The 22,500-nt window shown below is 45.4% G+C and overlaps 1 protein-coding gene across 1 annotated transcript in view; it reads left to right on the top strand.

Moving 5' to 3' along the window:
* Positions 1–4,379: 4,379 nt before the first annotated feature.
* Positions 4,380–22,500, top strand: part of LOC310796265 (L-threonine ammonia-lyase) — a gene marked incomplete at both ends in the record, with an annotated part of 23,673 nt that continues 5,552 nt past the window's right edge. Inside the window, 6 exons of the mRNA XM_083658425.1 lie at positions 4,380–4,498; positions 8,975–9,118; positions 9,170–9,356; positions 10,069–10,185; positions 19,720–19,961; positions 21,626–21,791. Of these exons, the coding sequence (XP_083514551.1) occupies positions 4,380–4,498; positions 8,975–9,118; positions 9,170–9,356; positions 10,069–10,185; positions 19,720–19,961; positions 21,626–21,791 (975 nt within the window). The remainder of the gene's footprint in view (positions 4,499–8,974; positions 9,119–9,169; positions 9,357–10,068; positions 10,186–19,719; positions 19,962–21,625; positions 21,792–22,500) is intronic.

Here is a 22,500-nt window from a genome sequence, read left to right as displayed (position 1 = left end):
CACAAATACACTTTTTGTAGTTGGAGTTTTGGAGTTGTATTTATTTTGTTAAGATTTTGAGTTTTTGTCTTTATATAGTCAGAGTGCATTTTCCTGTTTCCCTCTGATGAACTAAATGGTCCATTTGAGAGGCTTCCGACTGGCTGCGACAGTCTCTCAGACAAGGAGATGGGGGAAAACCATCCTTCAGCATCTGTCAGCAGGCCTGTCAAAGATCCACTCAAGCCAGCTACCCGGAGAAGTGCTGGTGTGGTCTCTTCACTCTGTACTGCTCAGAACCCAAGGATGATGTGGCCTCTGAAGCTGGGTGAAGTCACCTCATCATCAGCCGTAAGCAGAATGGATGCCAAAGCCAACACCTTCATCCGCAAATGGCTCGGGCTCCCACGGTGCTTTTCAGCAGCAGCAGGCCTGTACGGGTGGAGTTCACTCCATCTGTCTGAAACCTATCACCCTCGGGTACAGGCAAGAAAAGCCTAGGCTGGTGATGGAGCTGAGGGTCTCCTCCGACAAGGCAGTGAGCAGAAGGAAATGGAGGGCTGAGGAGGAAGTCCAGAAGGCGGCGAGCAGCCTGCAACACCAGGAGGTGGTGGACAGGGCCCAGACACGGGCGGGGAGGCCTCGGATGAAGTGACCCACCCAGCCCAGCCTGTGGTCCAGAGCAGACGAGAAGGACCGTGTTGTTGTCTCAGAGGTGACCAGAATGGAGCAAGAAGGGTACCGGAGTGCAGGCTGTGGGCACAGGGGGCAGCAGGGGGCGCTGGACAACATACGACACCCTACCCTACCCTGCCCTCGCAACCTCCATCAGTGGTTTGGGACGGACAGAGCAGATCACCGTAGTCACCTGTGGAACCTCGCCTTAATACAACAGAGGTTTGGTCAGGAAAATAGTTTATGACAATGGAGGCCTAGGTCAAAGTTCAACTTGTGACACATGAAGTGAACCCTATGTCAAGGTTCAAGGCTGGCCAGCAGAGCAGACACAGAGTAAAGCAGCAGACACAGAGTAAAGCAGCAGACACAGGGTAAAGCAGCAGACACAGGGTAAAGCAGCAGACACAGGGTAAAGCAGCAGACACAGGGTAAAGCAGCAGACACAGGGTAAAGCAGCAGACACAGGGTAAAGCAGCAGACACAGGGTAAAGCAGCAGACAGAGGGGAAAGCAGCAGACACAGAGTAAAGCAGCAGACACAGAGTAAAGCAGCAGACACAGGGTAAAGCAGCAGACACAGGGTAAAGCAGCAGACACAGGGTAAAGCAGCAGACACAGAGTAAAGCAGCAGACACAGAGTAAAGCAGCAGACACAGAGTAAAGCAGCAGACACAGGGTAAAGCAGCAGACACAGGGTAAAGCAGCAGACACAGGGTAAAGCAGCAGACACAGGGTAAAGCAGGATCATGGCACCCAGTCAGCTGGTGTCACACTGACCTGTGGTGTGACAGACAGCAGGAAGGGGGAGGGGTCACCTTGTCACTATCTATTTATGTCAGTCCTTCTCTTTCCTGTCTTTTGCTTTGTCCTCTGTCTCTCTCACACTGTCAGCCTGTCTATCACTCCCTGCCCCTCCCCCTCTGTCTGTCTCTGTCTCTCTGTCTCTGTCCCTCTGTCTCTCTCACACTGCCAGCCTGTCTATCTCTCCCTGCCCCCCCCCCCTTCTGTCTGTCTCTGTCTCTGTCTCTGTTGCTCTGTCGCCGTCTCTCTCACACTGTCAGCCTGTCTATCGCTCCCTGCCCCCCCCCCCCCCTCTCTCTGTCTGTCTCTGTCTCTCTGTCTCTGTCTCTCCAGAGTGGGGCATGGAGGGCAGGCGTATTTACCCCCACTAATCTTACACAGGGCTTTTGTTTGTCCACTTAAGGACTAAAGTACAAAAGTGTGTCTGCATGGTTGTTTGTGCAAGAAAGAGAAGAAATAAACTCTTTCTCAAACCCCAAACAGGTGGCTGGTGACCTTTCACCTCTCCGGCACCTCTGATCCAGTCTAGCATACTAGTTAAATCCACCTGGACAAGGACCCACACCCATAAACTGCTGTTGCCAAGAAATGTGCTCAGCTCCCCGTACCCGTTAGGCTCTTGGCACACACTGCTGTCCTGCCACTTATAAGGAGCTACAATCTAATTTGGGTGAGGCAGGTGTTTGTGTGTGTGTTTGTGTTTGTGTGTTTGTGTTTGTGTGTGTATGTGTTTGTGTTTGTGTGTGTGTGTGTGTGTGTGTGTGTGTGTGTGTGTGTGTGTGTGTGTGTGTGTGTGTGTGTGTGTGTGTTTGTGTGTTTGAAGCTATAGATTTAACATTATCTGCAAAATGCTATTTGACCCATGTCTGCTAAATGAAAGGGATTCTCTCATTATGCAAATTCCTATAGTGATCTGAGTTGCGCAGTCTGCATATCGGGACAGGGAATGCTGGCATCAGCTCAGAGCGGCCCGGGGCCACAAGGGGGCGCCAGGGGGCTTTGCACCCTCAGTTCAATTTTCTGCCCCCTCACTTTAAATTCGATTTTTTTTTTTTAGAATAGTTCATCTATAAAGGCCAGTTAGGCAATGTTTGTACCTGACATGTTTCGGCTGCTGTTTCTGCAGTCTTCATCAAATTTGATCAGTTTAAGATAATGTAGGCTACCCCCTGTAAACATAGCTCTGTTGTTTCAGAATTGGCAGGGAAGCGCTATTTGCTGTGCTTTGGTTGTCACAAGGGCAGAAAGACGGTGACAACGCATCTGATCACTTTATTTCTTTAATTTAATGAACCTGGCACTGACTGGCTATTATTTTGTTTCGTTTTTGTTGGCTTTTTGCAGCAATTGTTTATTCTATGACTTTTCATATAGACATATATGTTCAAAGTGCTCCAGACAGGTCCCGCATTTCACGTTATGCAAAGCTCAGCTCTATTAATCTGCTGCTGTGAAATAAATGTTTTATTTGATTTTGAATAGTAGTCTTTCTTGTGTTGTTATTGCGCTTTTCAGAGGTTATTATGGTTAAAAAGTCCAGAAATAGGCATAGCGGGTATATATAACCTATGTTTTACGATATAAAAATATCAGCCCCCTCCCCAGTTATAACCGCCCCCTAAGTCATTTCATCCTGGCGCCGGCCCTGGCTCAGAGGAGATGTAGGACATCTGATCAGGACTGAGTAGGATCTAGACTGCCTGCTGTGGACTGGCAGCGAGCAACTTCTCCTCCACTTTCCCTACACTGCCTCTGCTTATCTTTCTGGCTGGCAGGCAGCCCATCTCTCTCTCTGGCCCACCACTCGAGTTGCACTGCACTATAGATTTGCTGTTTTTTAGTTGATTTAACATTCATTTATTCATGGAAGGCTTGCTGAAAATGTAGGCTGCTTCTTTCTTCAGCAACCTCCTGCTTCACTTTCATACTGTCACAAACCCTGATACCTGAGAGCGTTATGCGTTCAACTCAAGATTCACTTTAATAGCCACAGTAAGTAATCAGATTACAAATGAGGAATTTGACTTAGTGCAAGTATGCAGTGCAGTGGTCACATCAATAGTAGAAGAGAAGGCAATACAGAAAAACAATCATGAATTATAAAGTGCAAAATATAAAGTCATTTAAAGTGACTTATGATGCTGGCAGGGAAGGGGGTAGAATAATGTCAGTGGGGGGGACCCCGCCCCGTTACTAAGCCGGCTGTGCTCGGGGGCCACCGGGAGGAGAGTTTGTGACCTGGGTGGGAGTGGTCGGCCATGATTTTCCGAGACAGGGTGATGGGGGGGGAAAGTGGGGCTGCGTTCCCCCTGTAGTCCACAACCATCTCCACTGTCTTTTGAGCATTGAGCTGCCTCCAGGTTGGTTTGACTGCACCAAGTCATCAGGTGGTCAATCTCCTGACTGTACGCAGACATTAAATAAATAAATAAATAAATAAATAAATAAATAAATAAATAAATAAATAAATAAATAAATAAATGTTGCAATGTCCTGCTCAGCCTCACAGACCTTCAGGCCACCATCGCCTCACTATCTTTCATTTCTGATCCTCCATCCAGAGTCGTCTCCTCTGTGTGGATAAACCCTGAATCTGCATCTATCCCCCTTAGACTCTAGTCTGATTAGCACGACGTCACAGAATCGGCACGTCTAATCCCAGTCTGGGCCCGGGCCAGGCCACTGGAGAGAGGCTACAGAGCCACCAAGCACCTGCCCCCGGGCTAATCCTTCCTTAAATAGCCCACGGGGAGGTGAAGGAGGGTAGCCGGGGCAGCGGGCGTTACACCGCGGCAGCAGCACCACCAGTCACTGTCCTCTTATCCCTCGGACACAACACAGCAGCCGGAGGAGGAGAGGGATACAGAGAGAGAGAGAGAGCGAGAGCATTGGGACTAATAGGAGGAACGTGGATCATACAGGATGAACTTTGCTGCTCAGCTTTTCTACGCAAGCTACTTGACCGAGGGACTTGAGCGATTGCCTTCTTCACCGGGGCCAGCAATTAAAGACAGCGAGGAGAATGACCCCTTCTGGCAGAGGTGGGAAATTACAACCTGTGATCCCCCTGATCCTCCAGACCTCTCCCCCAGCCAGATGAACCCCGTAGGCGTAGGCACAGGTGTAGTAGCCCCTGTCCAGGCCACACGTCAGCCTCCACCCCAACACCCGGAGAACCCACAGCATCCCACTGCACTTAGTTTGACCCCTGAAGCAGCGTCTGCTTTGACAGCCACAGTGCTCCCTCCTCCTCCTCCTCCTCTTCCTCCTCCAGGTCCTTCCCTTCCCTCTCCTTCACCCTGTTGGCAGCCTGCCCAAAAAGACACATTCTCAATCCTCCAATCTCCTCCTCCTCACCTTGACTGCACACGGAAATCAACCAAACCGTCTGCTTCGAATGAAATACTTCCAACTGCATGTTTGGCTGCAGCAGCGGCCCCCAGATCCACGGCCTCCGAACCCCACTCTGACAGCTGTATCTCTCCTCAGATGGTCCTTCACAAACCTCCCCTAGCTGCTCCCAGCAGGCCCACAGCAGCGAGGGCCTCCCCCTCTGCCTTCTCCCCTACATCCTCCTCCTCCTCCTCCTCCTCCTCCTCCTCCTCCTCCTCCTCCTCCTCCTCCTCGTCTTCCTCAGCCTCGTTTAGCCCCATGAGATCCACTCCAGCTTATGGTGTGAGAGGAGAGCCACTCCCTCCCTTCCAGGCCCTGGTAGGCTTCCTCCTCCGTCTGGTCCTCTCCTTTATCCTCCTCTTCCTCCCCAGGTAAATCACACAGGTATCTCACAGGAAGACAGAGAGATTAAAAAATGGTGTACAGGGAGTATCTGTATAGGAGTCTAGTGTATACGGCATTGTAACGCAGAAGTATTCGTTTGAGCTAACGCACCTAAAGGTTATCACTAGTGTCAACACTTACACAACACAGGCCTGGCAATGTTTTCCTTCACGTCTCATACAAGTGCACACAGTGTAGTATGCCAATGAGAAAGTGACCGCCTAGCAGCAGGGGGCAGTAATGGACGAGGCTGAACGAGGTGAAAGGTCGCAGTATTGTTTGTGTTTGTGCTATAAATAGAACACATTCTCAGGGCCAGAGCAGGGGAATGGTGGCAAGACAAGTGGCTTGTTGTTTGTGAGTGGTACACCACCTGGTGGCCTCTTGATGCTAGTGGAGAAATGTAACACTAGAAAACGTTGTATCGTTGAAAGACAGATTGATAATCCATACATGTTACGGTTGGTTTTTGCCTACTTAGGTGCCAAGATGGGTGGGGTTTGCCAATAGCATTTCAAAGTCAATTTATTTTATTTCTCTGTGACTAAAGACTTGCCCAGGGTTCTCTGAATGAACTATCCTGATGCAGAAAACTCCACCCATCTGGTAGCCTACTCCAAGCAGGTATAAAACAAACAAACATACAAACGTGATTTGCAAATACCGTATTATACATCTGCGTACAACTGGCCCACTACAAAGTATTTATAGTTTCCATGTTAGCTGTTAACCGTTAGCGATCTGCTTTAGTGGCTAAGTGATAGCGTGTAATCCTATCATTTGTTTATACTGTATTGTGTAAATACCCCCCTGATTAACTAAACCCACAACCAATTCAGCCTTGTGTGCAATGTCATTAGACTAGTGAATGAGATAGGAGATTTGAGAGTGAAACTACGTAGATGGATAGCGCTGCTTATATTCAATCTAGTGAGCTGTTATCAATCAAGACTCTCGCTTTCACTCCTTTGGACCACTTGAATCATTTGTCTCCGAGCAGCCGCCCAATGAATCACAAGTTCACTTATGGATGTGATCAGTCACAGTGAGTGGAAAACTGACACGCAAGGTGAATCCATTCACCTCAGACTGAGGCCTCCAGACTGTGTGTGTGTGTGTGTGTGTGTGTGTGTGTGTGTGTGTGTGTGTGCGTGCGTGTGTGCGTGCGTGCGTGTGTGTGTGTGTGTGTGTGTGTGTGTGTGCGTGTGTGTGCGTGTGTGTGTGCGTGTGTGTGTGTCTGTGTGTGCGTGTGTGTGTGTGTGTGTGTGTGTGTGTGTGTGCGTGTGTGTGTGTGTTCACATACACGCATGCTAAGGTCAAGGCAAGTCCAACTTCACTCCAATCAATTCAGGAAAGTGGATTTCCTTCAAAACTCCCAAACTGTATAACTCTCGCATTCGAAAGATTCTTCTTTTCCATCCAAATACTCAGAGTGATTGAGACCGGAGGGCACAGGGCAGTCATATTGATGTTTGAATTGCAGTGTCAGCGTGGATGTTGAACTGAGTGGATGGAGAGTGAAGTGAGTCAGCGCTGGGTGTCAGTGTGTGTGGGCTGGGCTTTATAAATGAACAAGTCGTGGTTTTCCTGCAGCTATTACAACACATCTTGATAGTGAAGCTGTGTGTATCTGCGCACAGAGGGAACAGTTTTACTATCATTGTCTTCCCGAGGCCACATCTTGATATAATACACCAGTGATACTCAACTTGTGGCCCGGGGGCCAGATGCGGCCCGCTATAGGGTAACAAGTGGCCCCCGACCATTTTCTAATTCACAATGAAAACTAATGTTAAATCAATTTTGACTGAGCTCCAGCTAAATTGTCAAATATCGCCTACTCACCACCCAGGCACTTATATGTACTTAACTAACCTTACTTAACCTAACTAACTATCTGGAGTGCACAAAATTGTCACACTAATAATAATTAATTAATTGATTGGATTTATATAGCGCCTTTCTAGATACTCAAATCGCTTCACATATCAGGGGAGGGACGGGGAGGGAACTCAACTCATCCACCACCGATGTGCAGCACACACCTGGGTGATGCACGGCAGCCAGTTTGCGCCAGAACGCTCAGCACACATCAGCCTATCACGGTGGAGAGTTGAGGACTGAATGTGCCAATTAAGTAACGAGGGATGATTAGGTCGCCATGATGATTGAAGGAAGGCCTGTGTGGGAGTTTAGCCAGGGCACCGGGGTTACACCCCTCAGGGCACCGGGGTTACACCCCTCAGGGCACCGGGGTTACACCCCTCAGGGCACCGGGGTCACACCCCTCAGGGCACCGGGGTTACACCCCTCAGGGCACCGGGGTTACACCCCTCAGGGCACCGGGGTTACACCCCTACTCTTATGAAGAGTGCAGATGGGATCTTTAATGACCACAGAGAGTCAGGACCTCGGTTAACGTCTCATCCGAAGGACGGTGCTCACTGACAGGACAGAGTCCCTGTCTCTGCCCTGGGGCATTGGGGAGATTCTTCATCAGATCAGATTATTCATCAGACCATTCAGAGCAGAGGGGAAGAGCACCTCCTACTGGTCCTCCAACACCACTTCCAGCACCAGTCTCCCATCCAAGGAGTATCCTAGGCCAGACCTGCTTAGCTTCCCCAGGAAAGCCAGTACTGTAATGCAGGAGCCACTGGTGCTAGAGCCACTAATCTCTGACGGACACCCCAAAAACCTACAATCCGCTACAGAAAGAAATATATTATTAATGTGTGTTTATTACCTGGCCCCTGGCCTTCTGTCATTTTGCAAAAGTGGCCCCCAGGCAAAGCAAGTTGGGTATCCCTGAAATACACAATATGCAATATAATTTATATCGCACAGTATCCACAAATTGAATTTACACCGATATATTCTGAAAGGGACAAGACTGTACAGAGATGTATAGTGAGGATGAATATAGTGCAGGTATATGAGCAGGAACATGTACAGGTTCACTACCAGACAGACGTGTGTCTCAAAAGCAAGCCTACCTTCATGAATTATCATAGAGATATCATGTGAAGAGCTCCTTTACAAAATGCTACACATCCATTTTGAAAGTTCATAATTTAATATCTAAGCATGGGTTCCATTCGGCTGTAGCTCAGGAGGCAGAGCGCGTCTAAAAGAGGTCGGTGGTTCAATTCCCGCCTCCTCCGTTCTGTATGTCGAACCCTGCGTGGTAGCTTGCCGCCATCGGTGTATGAATGTGTGTGTGAATGGGTCAATGTACCTACTCATTGTAAAGCGCTTTATAAATGCAGGCTATCTTAAATGTTGTCACATTACAGATCCCTAAATATACAGAAGACCACAGACATCCATTTCATAATATTATAGTGATAATAGTGATTAGAATAGTTGTCTTTTGTACATTCCCTAAGTCTGATCATTTCGGGTGACCAGTGTATAAGATCCAGGGCCCAGTTGCACAAAGCACCTTAGGTTCAGATTTCCCTTAGTGTCAGAGTTAAGGTGTCCAACAAATAGAATCGGCTGCACAAAACACCCTTAAATCTTCTCCATAAGGTTAAACATTTTAAGGAGAACGTAAGCACAAGATTTAAGGGTGTTTTGTGCAGCCGATTCTATTTTATGGACACCTTAACTCTGACCCTAAGGGAAATCTTAACCTAAGGTGCTTTGTGCAACTGGGCCCAGGTCATTACATTTTGTGCTATCAATCATTTTGGCAGATCCTTGTTCATGACGTCTGCCTTCTCTCTCTCACCCAGTGATGAGTTGCATCTGGGCCCCAGTCAGCCGGGCGGAGGCCCCGTCAGTAACGGCGCAGCGGGCCGCAGACCCACCCTCATCGAGCCGGAGCGGCTCAAGGACTTTGGCGAAGAAGAACTGCTCAACGGGGACGTGAGCAGTTCGTGGCCAATAAGGTGGTGTGGTGGTGGTGGTGGTGGTGGTGGTGGTGGCAGTGACGTGGTCAAGGTGGTGTCCCCCGCGGTGCAGCTCATGGACCCGCCCAAGACCAGGAGAGTCAGCGAGTTCACGGTCGCCTCCAAGCCTGCTCCCCCAGCACCTCCTCCCCAGTACCTCCGCTTTGAGGACATCAGCGCCGCGGCCTTCAAAGTCCAGTCCGGGATACAGAAGACACCCTGCACGGTAGCTACACTGGTACCGCATATATTGTAGTATGACATAGTATTTGTCTATAGTGTACAGTGATGTGGTTGAGATGGAGAGGCAGGTGACCATCAGCCTCCAGTTGGTGATAGGTACAGTAGGGCAGTGTAGCTCTATCTGGTGTCTGTTGTTGTGGCCTCTGTTTGTTTGTTTGTTTATCTTTTTCTAGAAGTTTGGCCGGCCACAGCTGTGCCGTTTTACGTGCGATCGGGCTGAAACTTTCAGGGGATGTAAAGAGCACCCATGTGGGTGACCTGACGGATTTTTTAAAATTAGGGTAGATTAATTGCCCTAATTGCCCTAAGGCTGAGGCTATAGTTCAGTGATGTCATCAGTCTGAGGCTATATAATAAGTGATGGGAGTAGGGGACGATGGCTTCCGCCCCGGGGCTGTGCGGGTGACCTGACGGAGCCGGATTTTTTGTGATTGCCCGAATTGTCATCAGTGATGTCATAGAGCAAGTGAGCCCACACAGCGGTCGAGCTGCGTATGCAAGCTGCAGGGCCAGCTCGGCCAGCTGCAGGGCGGGCGAGCCTAGGAATTGAGCGCGCATAGCGCACGAGATGCCTAGTTTAACAAAAAAACAATCTAGATAAACTGAATTTAGGTGGGTCAACCTATTGTACACTATCTGGTCGTTGATATTAAGGCTATAGCTGATCTCATAATGCTGCTTGTTTGTGTGTCCAGTACTCCAGACTGTCCAAACAGTACGGTATGGAGATTTACCTGAAGAAGGAGCACCTCCACTACACAGGCTCTGTGAAGGAGCGGGGAGTGCTTTACCTGCTAACCTCGCTCACACAGGTAAACAGAGAGAGAGAGAGAGAGTGAGAGAGAAAGAGAGAGAGACAGAGAGAGAGTGAGAGAGAAAGAGAGAGTGAGAGAGAAAGAGAGAGAGACAGAGAGAGAGTGAGAGAGAAAGAGAGAGAGAGAGAGAGAGAGAGAGAGAGAGAGAGAGAGAGAGAGAGAGAGCGAGAGAGGGAGAGGATGATCCCTTCATGTCGGTCATGTCTAGTAGGCTACAGCCTTACAGTGGCCAAGAAGTGTGTGTATATATGTGCACGTGCACGTGTAGCTACTGTGTGTATATATCCTACTGTAATCTGTGTGTGTGTGTGTGTGTGTGTGTGTGTGTGTGTTATCCTCCTTTGGAATGCAGAAGCAAAGATCCTCTCTCAGTCTCTGCAACAGGGTTTGTCTTAATTTTGAGAAACACTAGCACTACTATACCACTGGCATGCAACGCCTCATGATGAGGTGGAGACTCACTCATTTGTCTCAGATTGAATTTGATTTGTTTATAATAATAACAAATTCGAACCTGAACAATGATGGTGAATGAATTGATTGTGGGCATTGCGGGGTCCACAACTACAGATGAAGTTAAACTCTAACCCTAACCCCAATTCAATCATATTTGCCTATCATGTGACGTCTCTGATAACATTCCGCTTGTTGTTAGCTAATGATGTTAGCTAGCTGTCGGCCATTTTGCCCACGTTAATCCGCGTGCCCGACGTACTACAGCCAATCACAATGCGTGCCCGAACCGATCTGGTAGACGTTCCGAAATCGCACCGACACACCTGCGCTGCGTTTATCTAAATGGTGCCACAAGGCATTCTGGGTATTGTGGCGCGTGTGTAGCGAGAGTGGCACGAGTAGCAGTAGCGTATTGTTTCCAGGTTATACTTCAACTTTCATACATTTAATTTACAAGCAGAAGACTCGTATGTACGGATGATATTATCACGAATATATAAAGTGGAACCGGGGCTCCGTTCACTTCAGAAGAAGAAGACTATGGACTCAGATGAATGGTTTAGCTAGCTGTGAAGCTAACGTTAGCTGTGAAGCCATTTATTGGAGCTTTGAGGGATAAAGTTGGTCAGCTCAGTGAGGAAAAGTTATTGTCACTGTGTAAAAAGGAAAATGTCTCAAGTCCAGAAGCTGAGAGCTGTGGTCAAGCAGCGCCTAACTGCGGCTGCTGAAGATAAACTGCTGGACGCTGTGCGGTTACACAGAGAACCCTTGCCTCCAGAGTCAGACCTCCAGCAGCTGTTGGTCATTAAAGAAGAGGATCCCGATGAGCAGCAGGAGGGGAGCTCCAGTCTGGACCAGGAGGACCCAGAGACCACACACATTAAAGAGGAACAGGAGGACCCAGAGACCCCACACATTAAAGAGGAACAGGAGGAACTCTGGGTCTGGATCAGTCAGGGAGGAGAGCAGCTTCAGGAGGACCCAGAGCCTCCAAACATTAAAGAGGAACAGGAGGACCCAGAACTTCCAAACATTAAAGAGGAACAGGAGGACCCGGAGCCTCCACACATTAAAGAGGAACAGGAGGACCCAGAGACCACACACATTAAAGAGGAACAGGAGGACCCAGAGCCTCCAAACATTAAAGAGGAACAGGAGGAACTCTGTCAGGGGGCAGAGCAGCTTCAAGGGCTGGAGGAGGCTGATATCACCAAGTTTCCGTTCACTGCTGTCCCTGTGAAGAGTGAAGGTGAGGAAGAGAAACCTCAGTCCTCACAGCTTCATCAAAGCCAAACTGAGGAGAACAGAGATGCAGAGCCTCTAGCCAGCAGCTCAACTGAACAGATTAAAACAGAAGCTGATGAAGAGGACTGTGGAGTATCAGAACAAGCCAGGAACTTATATCCAGCTAGTAATTCACAACCAACTAGTGATGACAAAACTTCAGACTATTCTGAGACTGAAGACAATGATGATGAATGGATGGAAACTAGTGAACCCCAGTCAGGTTTAGACTCACAGAAACACAGTGAAGTTATTGGGAAGAAACACTTCAGCTGCTCAGTTTGTGGTAAAAGATTTGGTGATGGAGCACACTTGAAGACACACATGATAGTCCACACAGGAGATAAACAATTTAATTGTTCAGTCTGTGGTAAAGGTTTTGGTCATAAAGCAAACTTGAAGGGACACATGATAGTCCATACAGGAGATAAACAATTTATTTGCTCTCTCTGTGGTAAAGGTTTTGGTTATAAAGGAGACCTGAAGAAACACATGATAGTCCACACAGGAGATAAACCATTTAATTGTTCAGTCTGTGGTAAAGGTTTTGGTCATAAAGCAAACTTGAAGAAACACATGATAGTCCACACAAGAGATAAACAATTTATTTGCTCAGTCTGTGGTAAAGGTTTTGGTCAGAAAGCAAACTTGAAGACACACATGATAGTCCACACAAGAGATAAACAATTTAATTGTTCAGTCTGTGGTAAAGGTTTTGGTCAGAAAGGAGACTTTAATAGACACATGTTAGTCCACACAGGAGATATTATTTGCTCAGTCTGTGGTAAAGGTTTTGGTCATAAAGGAGACTTGAAACAACACATGATAGTCCACACAGGAGATAAACAATTTACTTGCTCAGTCTGTGGTAAAGGTTTTGGTCATAAAGGAGACTTGAAACAACACATGATAGTCCACACAGGAGATAAACAATTTACTTGCTCAGTCTGTGGTAAAGGTTTTGGTCATAAAGGAAACCTGAATAAACACATGTTAGTCCACACAGGAGATAAACCATTTACTTGCGCAGTCTGTGGTAAAGGTTTTGGTCGTAAAGCATACTTGAAGAAACACATGATAGTCCACACAGGAGATAAACAATTTACTTGCTCAGTCTGTGGTAAAGGTTTTGGTCGTAAAGCATACTTGAAGAAACACATGATAGTCCACACAGGAGATAAACAATTTAATTGCTCAGTCTGTGGTAAAGGTTTTGGTCATAAAGGAGACTTGAAACAACACATGATAGTCCACACAGGAGATAAACAATTTAATTGCTCAGTCTGTGGTAAAGGTTTTGGTCATAAAGGAAACCTGAATAAACACATGATAGTCCACACAGGAGATAAACAATTTACTTGCTCAGTCTGTGGTAAAGGTTTTGGTCGTAAAGCATACTTGAAGAAACACATGGAAATCCACACGAGAGTAAATATTTAATTCAGGGTTCAATGGAAAATCTGCAAAAGTCAGGGGATTTCAAAATCTTGTTTTCCAGGCCTGGAAAAGTTATGGAATTAGTAAAATCCTGAAAGTTTAGTTAAAGTCGTGAAAAGTTGTGTGTAATGAAATTGTTACGTACAGGCACATTTATTCCCTGTAGCTGTTGACGTAAAGTAGCTCTAGTCTAATATGTGTCCATTTGAGTGCTTCTTGTATTTTAGATTAATATCTTTATGTAAAATTGACATTCCTGTGTTAGTTCAACAGCTTCCCTCATGCAGTGACACTAAAGCACTAAAAAACAATATAAAGAGCAGCTGTGTCGTGTCCTATTTGTCCATAGTAATAATTTCTGGTATTGATTCAGATTCACATTACATGGAAATTATATTCTCAATCATTGAAAAGTCATGGAAACGTTTTGAAATTCTATCCATGAAAATGTGTGCAAGCTCTGTTAATTTCTATCTGTGGTGGAGGGGGGATTTTGAGTGTTTATGTATGTGAATGGATGTTTTTTTGTTTTTGTGCTTTGTCCTGTGTTTATGTTTCACACAAAGAAACGCAATAAATGTATCACAAAAATTGCTATCTGTGGTAAATGTTTTAGCCAAAATGGCCCTGTTCCAAACCGACAGTCCACATGTGTGGGAACGCCCACAAAATGTTAAACGGCTGGCGAGTGGGGTAAAACCGCCGATATATCTCATGGGCTGACTCACCAAAAGACGGTGCTGCGGCTCTAACCTACATGTTTGGGGGTTCTAGAGCAGAACACAAGATGTCTGCTCAGATGTGCGTTTACTGCGGTGGTTAAATCCCCGATCGTGTCTGCCTGGGCTGGGCTATCAGCTAAATTCTAACTTTGCTGAATGGATAGAACGGGGGTTTTTACCCCACCCTGACCATGCCCCCAGCCAGGCTGAGCCAGCTATTGTGGGCGTTCCTAGAGCCTGTATGGGCGTTTCCAGACATGCGGACTGTCTCTATGGTAGAAATAGTGGACTATGGACTATAAACATCATGGGTAACATGTCCCTGCCCCCATTTCCTGGGGAAATGGAAAAGACATTTGCTATAGACGGTTTTCACGGAATGGTCAGTCCTGCACTTGAATGTTTTTTTTCTTTTATGTCCATAGCAAACACTGCAACAGGAAGTGAGCGGGGGTTCAATTTAGAATGTTTTTGTTGTCAAGTTAAAACCGTCAATAGACTTGAGTGTAAAGTAGCAGAACAAAACGACACCAAAAGAAAACCACCAGTGTAACTACACCTAAACCCAACAGCCTTCCCTTATTGGCTGGTCTCTTGCCCCTGTGATGTCACCATCTTGTCACATTGTAATGGACAAGAGTGATTGATGACTGGCTCATTATACAGACTCAGCGCACGCACACACTTGTAATCAGGTTCATGTGGTCGAGCACGATCTGATTGCAATCTGATCACCCCTGAAGGCTACAGTATATAAATATAGACTGCAGGCTACAGTATAGACGGTAGGCTACATAGGCCACAGTAGGCTATATAAATATAGACGGTATGCTACAGTAGATCAATATAGACTGTAGGCTACAGTATATAAATAGACTGCAGGCTACAGTATAGATGGTAAGCTACATAGGCCACAGTAGGCTATATAAATATAGATGGTATGCTACAGTAGATCAATATAGACTGTAGGCTACAGTATATAAATATAGACTGCAGGCTACAGTATAGATGGTAGGCTACATAGGCCACAGTAGGCTATATAAATATAGACTATGCTACAGCAGATCAATATATACTGTAGGCTACAGTATATAAATATATACTGCAGGCTACAGTATACTGTAGGCTACATAGGCCACAATAGGCTATATAAATATAGACTATGCTACAGTAGATCAATATAGACTGTAGGCTACAGTCTATAAATATAAACTGCAGGCTACAGTATACTGTAGGCTACATAGGCCACAATAGCTATATAAATATAGACTATGCTACAGTAGATCAATATAGACTGTAGCCTACAGTCTATAAATATAAACTGCAGGCTACAGTATATACTGTAGGCTACATAGGCCACAGTAGGCTATATAAATATAGACTATGGTATGCTACAGTAGATCAATATAGACTGTAGGCTACAGTAGCCTATATAAATATAGACTGCAGGGTACAGTAGGCTATAGACTGTAGGCTACATAAGCCACAGTAGGCTATATAAATATAGACTGTATGCTACAGTAGATCAATAGGCTATAGACTGTAGCTACAGTGCAGGCTACAGTAGGCCTATAGACTGTAGACTACAGTAGGCCTACACCATTTTTTGAAGGGTCCAATATGAATGTTCTGTACACGTTTTTGACAGGGCTATGTAGCCTAGGTGTGTGTGGGGGTCTCCATGGCGACCAATAATTCCGACTGTCACTTATAGTTAGATCTTTACTTTAGAAATGCTATCCATAGCACATTTACCTGCTAACTTCTCAGTTTTATATATTGTATAAAGCCTTTTAAATCTTTGTTCAAAACATGAAGCCGCTGCCGAGGTGTGAGGTATGTCAATAAAGATAATAATTAAAAAAAAAAAAAAAAAAAAAAAAAAACGTGAACTTCCGCTGCGGAAGTCACGTGTCTTCCTGTCGGTGCCACAAGGAATTCTGGGTATTCTGGCGCGTGTGTTGAACTAGTGTTGAAGCTCCCATGCACGAGAGTAACGTTTAGCGTATTGTTTCCAGGTTATACTTCAACTTGCATACATTTAATTTACAAGCAGAAGACTCGTATGTACGGATGATATTATCACGAATATATAAAGTGGAACCGGGGCTCCGTTCACTTCAGAAGAAGAAGACTATATGGACTCAGATGAATGGTGTAGCTAGCTGTGAAGCTAACGTTAGCTGTGAAGCCATTTATTGGAGCTTTGAGGGATAAAGTTGGTCAGCTAAGTGAGGAAAAGTTCTTGTCACTGTGTGAAAAGGAAAATGTCTGAAGTCCAGAAGCTGAGAGCTGTGGTCAAGCAGCGCCTAACTGCGGCTGCTGAAGATAAACTGCTGGACGCTGTGCGGTTACACAGAGAAGCCTTGCAACCAGAGTCAGACCTCCAGCAGCTGTTGGTCATTAAAGAAGAGGATCCCGATGAGCAGCAGGAGGGGAGCTCCAGTCTGGACCAGGAGGACCCAGAGACCACACACATTAAAGAGGAACAGGAGGAACTCTGGGTCTGGATCAGTCAGGAAGGAGAGCAGCTTCAGGAGGACCCAGAGCCACCACACATTAAAGAGGAACAGGAGGACCCGGAGCCTCCACACATTAAAGAGGAACAGGAGGACCCGGAGCCTCCACACATTAAAGAGGAACAGGAGGACCCAGAGACCACACACATTAAAGAGGAACAGGAGGACCCAGAGCCTCCAAACATTAAAGAGGAACAGGAGGAACTCTGTCAGGGGGCAGAGCAGCTTCAAGGGCTGGAGGAGGCTGATATCACCAAGTTTCCGTTCACTGCTGTCCCTGTGAAGAGTGAAGGTGAGGAAGAGAAACCTCAGTCCTCACAGCTTCATCAAAGCCAAACTGAGGAGAACAGAGATGCGCCTCTAGCCAGCAGCTCAACTGAACAGATTAAAACAGAAGCGGATGAAGAGGACTGTGGAGTATCAGAACCAGCCAGGAACTTATATCCAGCTAGTAATTCACAACCAACTAGTGATGACAAAACTTCAGACTCTTCTGAGACTGAAGACGATGATGATGAATGGATGGAAACTAGTGAACCCCAGTCAGGTTTAGACTCACAGAAACACAGTGAAGTTATTGGGAAGAAACACTTCAGCTGCTCAGTTTGTGGTAAAAGATTTGGTGATGGAGCACACTTGAAGACACACATGATAGTCCACACAGGAGATAAACAATTTAATTGCTCTCTCTGTGGTAAAGGTTTTCGTTATAAAGGAGCCCTGAAGAAACACATGATAGTCCACACAGGAGATAAACAATTTAATTGTTCGGTCTGTGGTAAAGGTTTTGGTCGTAACGAAAACTTGAAGAGACACATGATAGTCCACACAGGAGATAAACAATTTAATTGTTCAGTCTGTGGTAAAGGTTTTGGTCAAAAAGGACAATTGAAGACACACATGATAGTCCACACAAGAGATAAACCATTTAATTGTTCAGTCTGTGGTAAAGGTTTTGGTCATAAAGAAAGCTTGAAGAGACACATGATAGTCCACACAGGAGATGCACAATTTAATTGTTCAGTCTGTGGTAAAGGTTTTGGTCATAAAGAAAGCTTGAAGAGACACCTGATAGTCCACACAGGAGATAAACAATTTGTTTGCTCAGTCTGTGGTAAAGGTTTTGGTCAGAAAGGATACTTTAATAGACACATGTTAGTCCACACAGGAGATAAACAATTTACTTGCTCAGTCTGTTGTAAAGGTTTTGGTCGTAAAGGAGACTTGAAGACACACATGATAGTCCACACAGGAGATAAACAATTTAATTGCTCAGTCTGTGGTAAAGGTTTTGGTCATAAAGGAAACCTGAATAAACACATGATAGTCCACACAGGAGATAAACCATTTACTTGCTCAGTCTGTGGTAAAGGTTTTGGTCGTAAAGAAAACTTGAAGACACACATGATAGTCCACACAGGAGATAAACAATTTAATTGCTCTCTCTGTGGTAAAGGTTTTGGTCAAAAAGGAGACTTGAAACAACACATGATAGTCCACACAGGAGATAAACAATTTAATTGTTCAGTCTGTGGTAAAGGTTTTGGTCGTAAAGAAAACTTGAAGACACACATGATAGTCCACACAGGAGATAAACCATTTACTTGCTCAGTCTGTGGTAAAGGTTTTGGTCAGAAAGCAAACTTGAAGAAACACATGGAAATCCACACGAGAGTAAATATTTAATTCAGGGTTCAATGGAAAATCTGCAAAAGTCAGGGGATTTCAAAATCTTGTTTTCCAGGCCTGGAAAAGTCATGGAATTAGTAAAATCCTGAAAGTTTAGTTAAAGTCGTGAAAAGTTGTGTGTAATGAAATTGTTACAGTACAGTCATATTTATTCCCTGTAGCTGTTGACGTAACGTAGCTCTAGTCTAATATGTGTCCATTTGAGTGCTTCTTGTATTTTAGATTAATATCTTTATGTAAAATTGACATTCCTGTGTTAGTTCAACAGCTTCCCTCATGCAGTGACACTAAAGCACTAAAAAACAATATAAAGAGCAGCTGTGTCGTGTCCTATTTGTCCATAGTAATAATTTCTGGTATTGATTCAGATTCACATTACATGGAAATTATATTCTCAATCATTGAAAAGTCATGGAAACGTTTTGAAATTCTATCCATGAAAATGTGTGGAAGCTCTGTTAATTGCTATCTGTGGTGGAGGGGGGATTTTGAGTGTTTATGTATGTGAATGGATGTTTTTTTGTTTTTGTGCTTTGTGGTCCTGTGTTTATGTTTCACACAAAGAAACGCAATAAATGTATCACAAAAATTGCTATCTGTGGTAAATGTTTTAGCCAAAATGGCCCTGTTCCAAACCGTTCCCTATAGAGACAGTCCGCATGTCTGGGAACGCCCACAAAATGTTAAACGGCTGGCGCGCGAGTGGGGTAAAACCGCCCATATATCTCATGGGCTGACTCACCAAAAGACGGTGCTGCGGCTCTAAACTACAGGTTTGGGGGTTCTAGAGCAGAACACAAGACGTCTGCTCAGATGTGCGTTTACTGCGGTGGTTAAACCCCCGATCGTGTCTGCCTGGGCTGGGCTATCAGCTAAATTCTAACTTTGCTGAATGGATAGAACAGGGTTTTTACCCCACCCTGACCACGCCCCCAGCCAGGCTGAGCCAGCTATTGTGGGCGTTCCGAGAGCCTGTATGGGTGTTCCTAGACATGCGGCCTGTCTCTATGGTAGAAATAGTGGACTATGGACTATAAACATGATGGGTAACATGTCCCTGCCCCATTTTCTGGGGAAATGGAAAAGACATTCGCTATAGACTTGAGTGTAAAGTAGCAGAACAAAACAACACCAAAAGAAAACCACCAGTGTAACTACACCTAAACCCAACAGCCTTCCCTTATTGGCTGGTCTCTTTCCCCTGTGATGTCACCATCTTGTCACATTGTAATGGACAAGAGTGATTGATGACTGGCTCATTATACAGACTCAGCGCACGCACACACTTGTAATCAGGTTCATGTGGTCGAACACGATCTGATTGCAATCTGATCACCCCTGAAAACACATTTTAATGCCAGGTGTAAATGGGCCTTTGTGTCTGGTGTGTCTCCTCATCATCACCAACAACCCTGTGCCTCCAGGAGCAGCAGAGGAAGGGGGTGATGGTGGCCACAGACTGTAACTTCTCCCTGGCCGTGGCGCACCACGCGGTGGAGCTGCAGATCCCCGTGTTTGTCATAACTCCGTCCCGCTGCTCCTCGCTCCGCCTCCGGGTCTACAGGGACTACGGTGCCATGGTCATCTCCTACGGCAGCACGGCGCGGGACGCCCAGAGCCACGCCCGCCACCTGGCCACGGACAACGGATACCTCTACCTGGAGGAGTGAGTCTCACTGACGCTCACTCTGACATTTCACATGAAGAGGGTTTGTCATATTGAGGCAAGGCAGGAATATATATGACCGAAGGCCACTAGCAGCACTGATCTATAACTGTCCTTATTTCTTTTGCTTCACCTGCAAAGAGCTGTGAAGAAATGTAGCCTACAGGCCAAAATATGCAATATACATTTTTCATAGAAATATCTCACCCTGCCTCACCCTGTTTTCAATGCTATTTTTGTGTGTTATAGAAAAGAATCAGCTAATGTTTTAATTTTTACAACAGAATTCAAATTCAGGGATGCAAACTAGTCACTTTTAGGTGACAGTCATCTTTTTGATCCCAAAATATGGCACTTAATGATTTCTGAGTTGTTTTGTGTATCTGTCACCTTTTTCACTCTGCATGAGTTTGCATCCCTGCAAATTACCAGAGAGGATTTTTGGAACACTGGTTTTGCTTCGATATGATTGGCTTACAGTCAGGGAAAGTGTATGGTGGCTGAAGGGCAAAATGTCAGCTCAACCAATCCGATTTAATGTAACAGGAGAGTCTATATATGTTGACTTGGTCCGACACTGCAACAGTGAATTAGTGAAGGGTATGATCAACATAATGATACTGGTGAATTATGTTTTTTTGAACCACCAGACTAATTCGGACAAATAGTGAACCTGAAGTCAGTTTACGCCCACGAAGAATTTGATTAATATTTTTATTTGCTTTTCCATGACAATAATATATGATCTATTATCTATTATTATCTATATAATAATACTCATTGATCTCATGACAGAATACAAAGCAGTCCTCAACAGCCACTCTCAAATTAAACGCTTTCTAAGGCGGCCAGTTTACCCAAAGTCACATTCGTAATATTAAAGGATGAAAATGAAATGTTGGCTCATTGTTGGAAAGTTAAACTTGAAATGAGCTTTTTCTGGAAATCACTTGTCTCACACAATCTGCTCCTAATTTCCTCAGTTGTCCTTTTGGATTTCCAGGTACAGTAAAGCCCCAATGTACCGTGGGTTTGCCAGGCAAACAAGAGCAATTATTGCATAGATCTATCCAAGAAAATCTATTCTGTTTTTGTCTGTAGTGAGCCAAAGTGGAACGTCACTTCCTGCTTCAGCACTGTACCAGAGATTTTCATCCGCCATTTATTTTCCCATAGACATTTCGTAAAATGCTTATATAGTTTTTACTTCGTCAAACCAAACGGTTCAGATATATTTAGAAACAGGAGAGATCGCATAACATTTCACTCGGACCAAAACGTTTAAAAAAAAATCGCAGATTTAAAGAAAATATTTTTTCTGTGTTGTATTTTTAAGTTTTGGTCGGAGGGAAATGTTCTATGGTCTCTCCCGATTCTAAATATAGCTGAACCGTTTGGTTTGACGAAGTAAAACTATTTTTATAAGCATTTTACAAAATGTCTATGGGAAAATAAATGGCGGATGGAAATCTCTCGTACAGTGCTGAAGCAGGAAGTAGGCGGTCACTTTGCCTCTCTTTGAGTCAGGTCGTAACCCATGGTGTTTTGCATGCATGGCATGCAGCTCTTAGCCTGTAACTGCTAAACCACCAGTACGCTCTAAAATCATTGGGTGTTTAGCCTACCTTCTGATATGCTCTTTCTCTCTCCTTTCTGCTTGGCAGAGATGAAAGTGCAGTGTACCTGGCAGGACTAGGCACCGTGGGCATGGAGATCTACGAGCAAGTGCCCAAGCTGGATGCAGTGGTGGTGCCCGCTGGTGGTCAGTACGGTCTGCTGGCCGGCACGGCTGCAGCCATCAAACACCTCAACCCACACATTCTCGTCATAGTAAGTTGGCACACAGTCAGCCAAGTTAGACGGTTTTGTAGTTAAAAGTTTGTTTGTTTTAGACGTCAATATATCATTGTCAAATTGATTGTAGTACGTTTAAACGCCAGGTGCGGTGCTGCAGGGAAGAGCAATTAAAAGCTCAATTAAAAGCTTCCTGGCGCCGGATTTGCACGAAATCCGGCACTGCACTCCATCAGGTCCCCCTAAGCGCACTCCCCAAGTTTGAAGTCGATCGGACAAACGGTTCTCAAGATGAACCGCTAGGGTGCAGACTCTGGAGACGATGAACCGAGCTTTGCACACTCACTTCTAGAACAAAGCGCCCTTGGGGCATTTCTCACTTTTCCCCTTAACTCACCCTTGAGGATTGACCTCTTCCCCCTGATGTGATGCCACTCGAGCCATTGTGACATCACCGATGATGTCACAAGTTTATATAAGTTTATATACAGGAAACATGATCTTCCAGTCACCCTTCAGTATGTGTTCATTCCTACCACAAATGTCCATTCATATCAAACAAGACACAGCAACAACAATCTACTCTTACCGCGCACACGGACTTCAAGGCACCAATTCAACATCACTTTTAGAGGTCCTAAGCTTTGGAGTGAATTAAGCCTACTGCTAAGATCAATGTCCTCTTATTCTGCTTTCAAAAAGCGCCTGAAGAAACATCTACAGTCCTCCTGATCCCTGTACTCAT

The sequence above is a fragment of the Poromitra crassiceps genome, assembly GCF_964638095.1.
Source record: "Poromitra crassiceps genome assembly, chromosome: 22".
NCBI classification, from domain to species: domain Eukaryota; kingdom Metazoa; phylum Chordata; class Actinopteri; order Beryciformes; family Melamphaidae; genus Poromitra; species Poromitra crassiceps.
The sequence above is the reverse complement of the archived record's forward strand: the minus strand, read 5'-3'. Positions and strand labels throughout refer to the sequence as shown.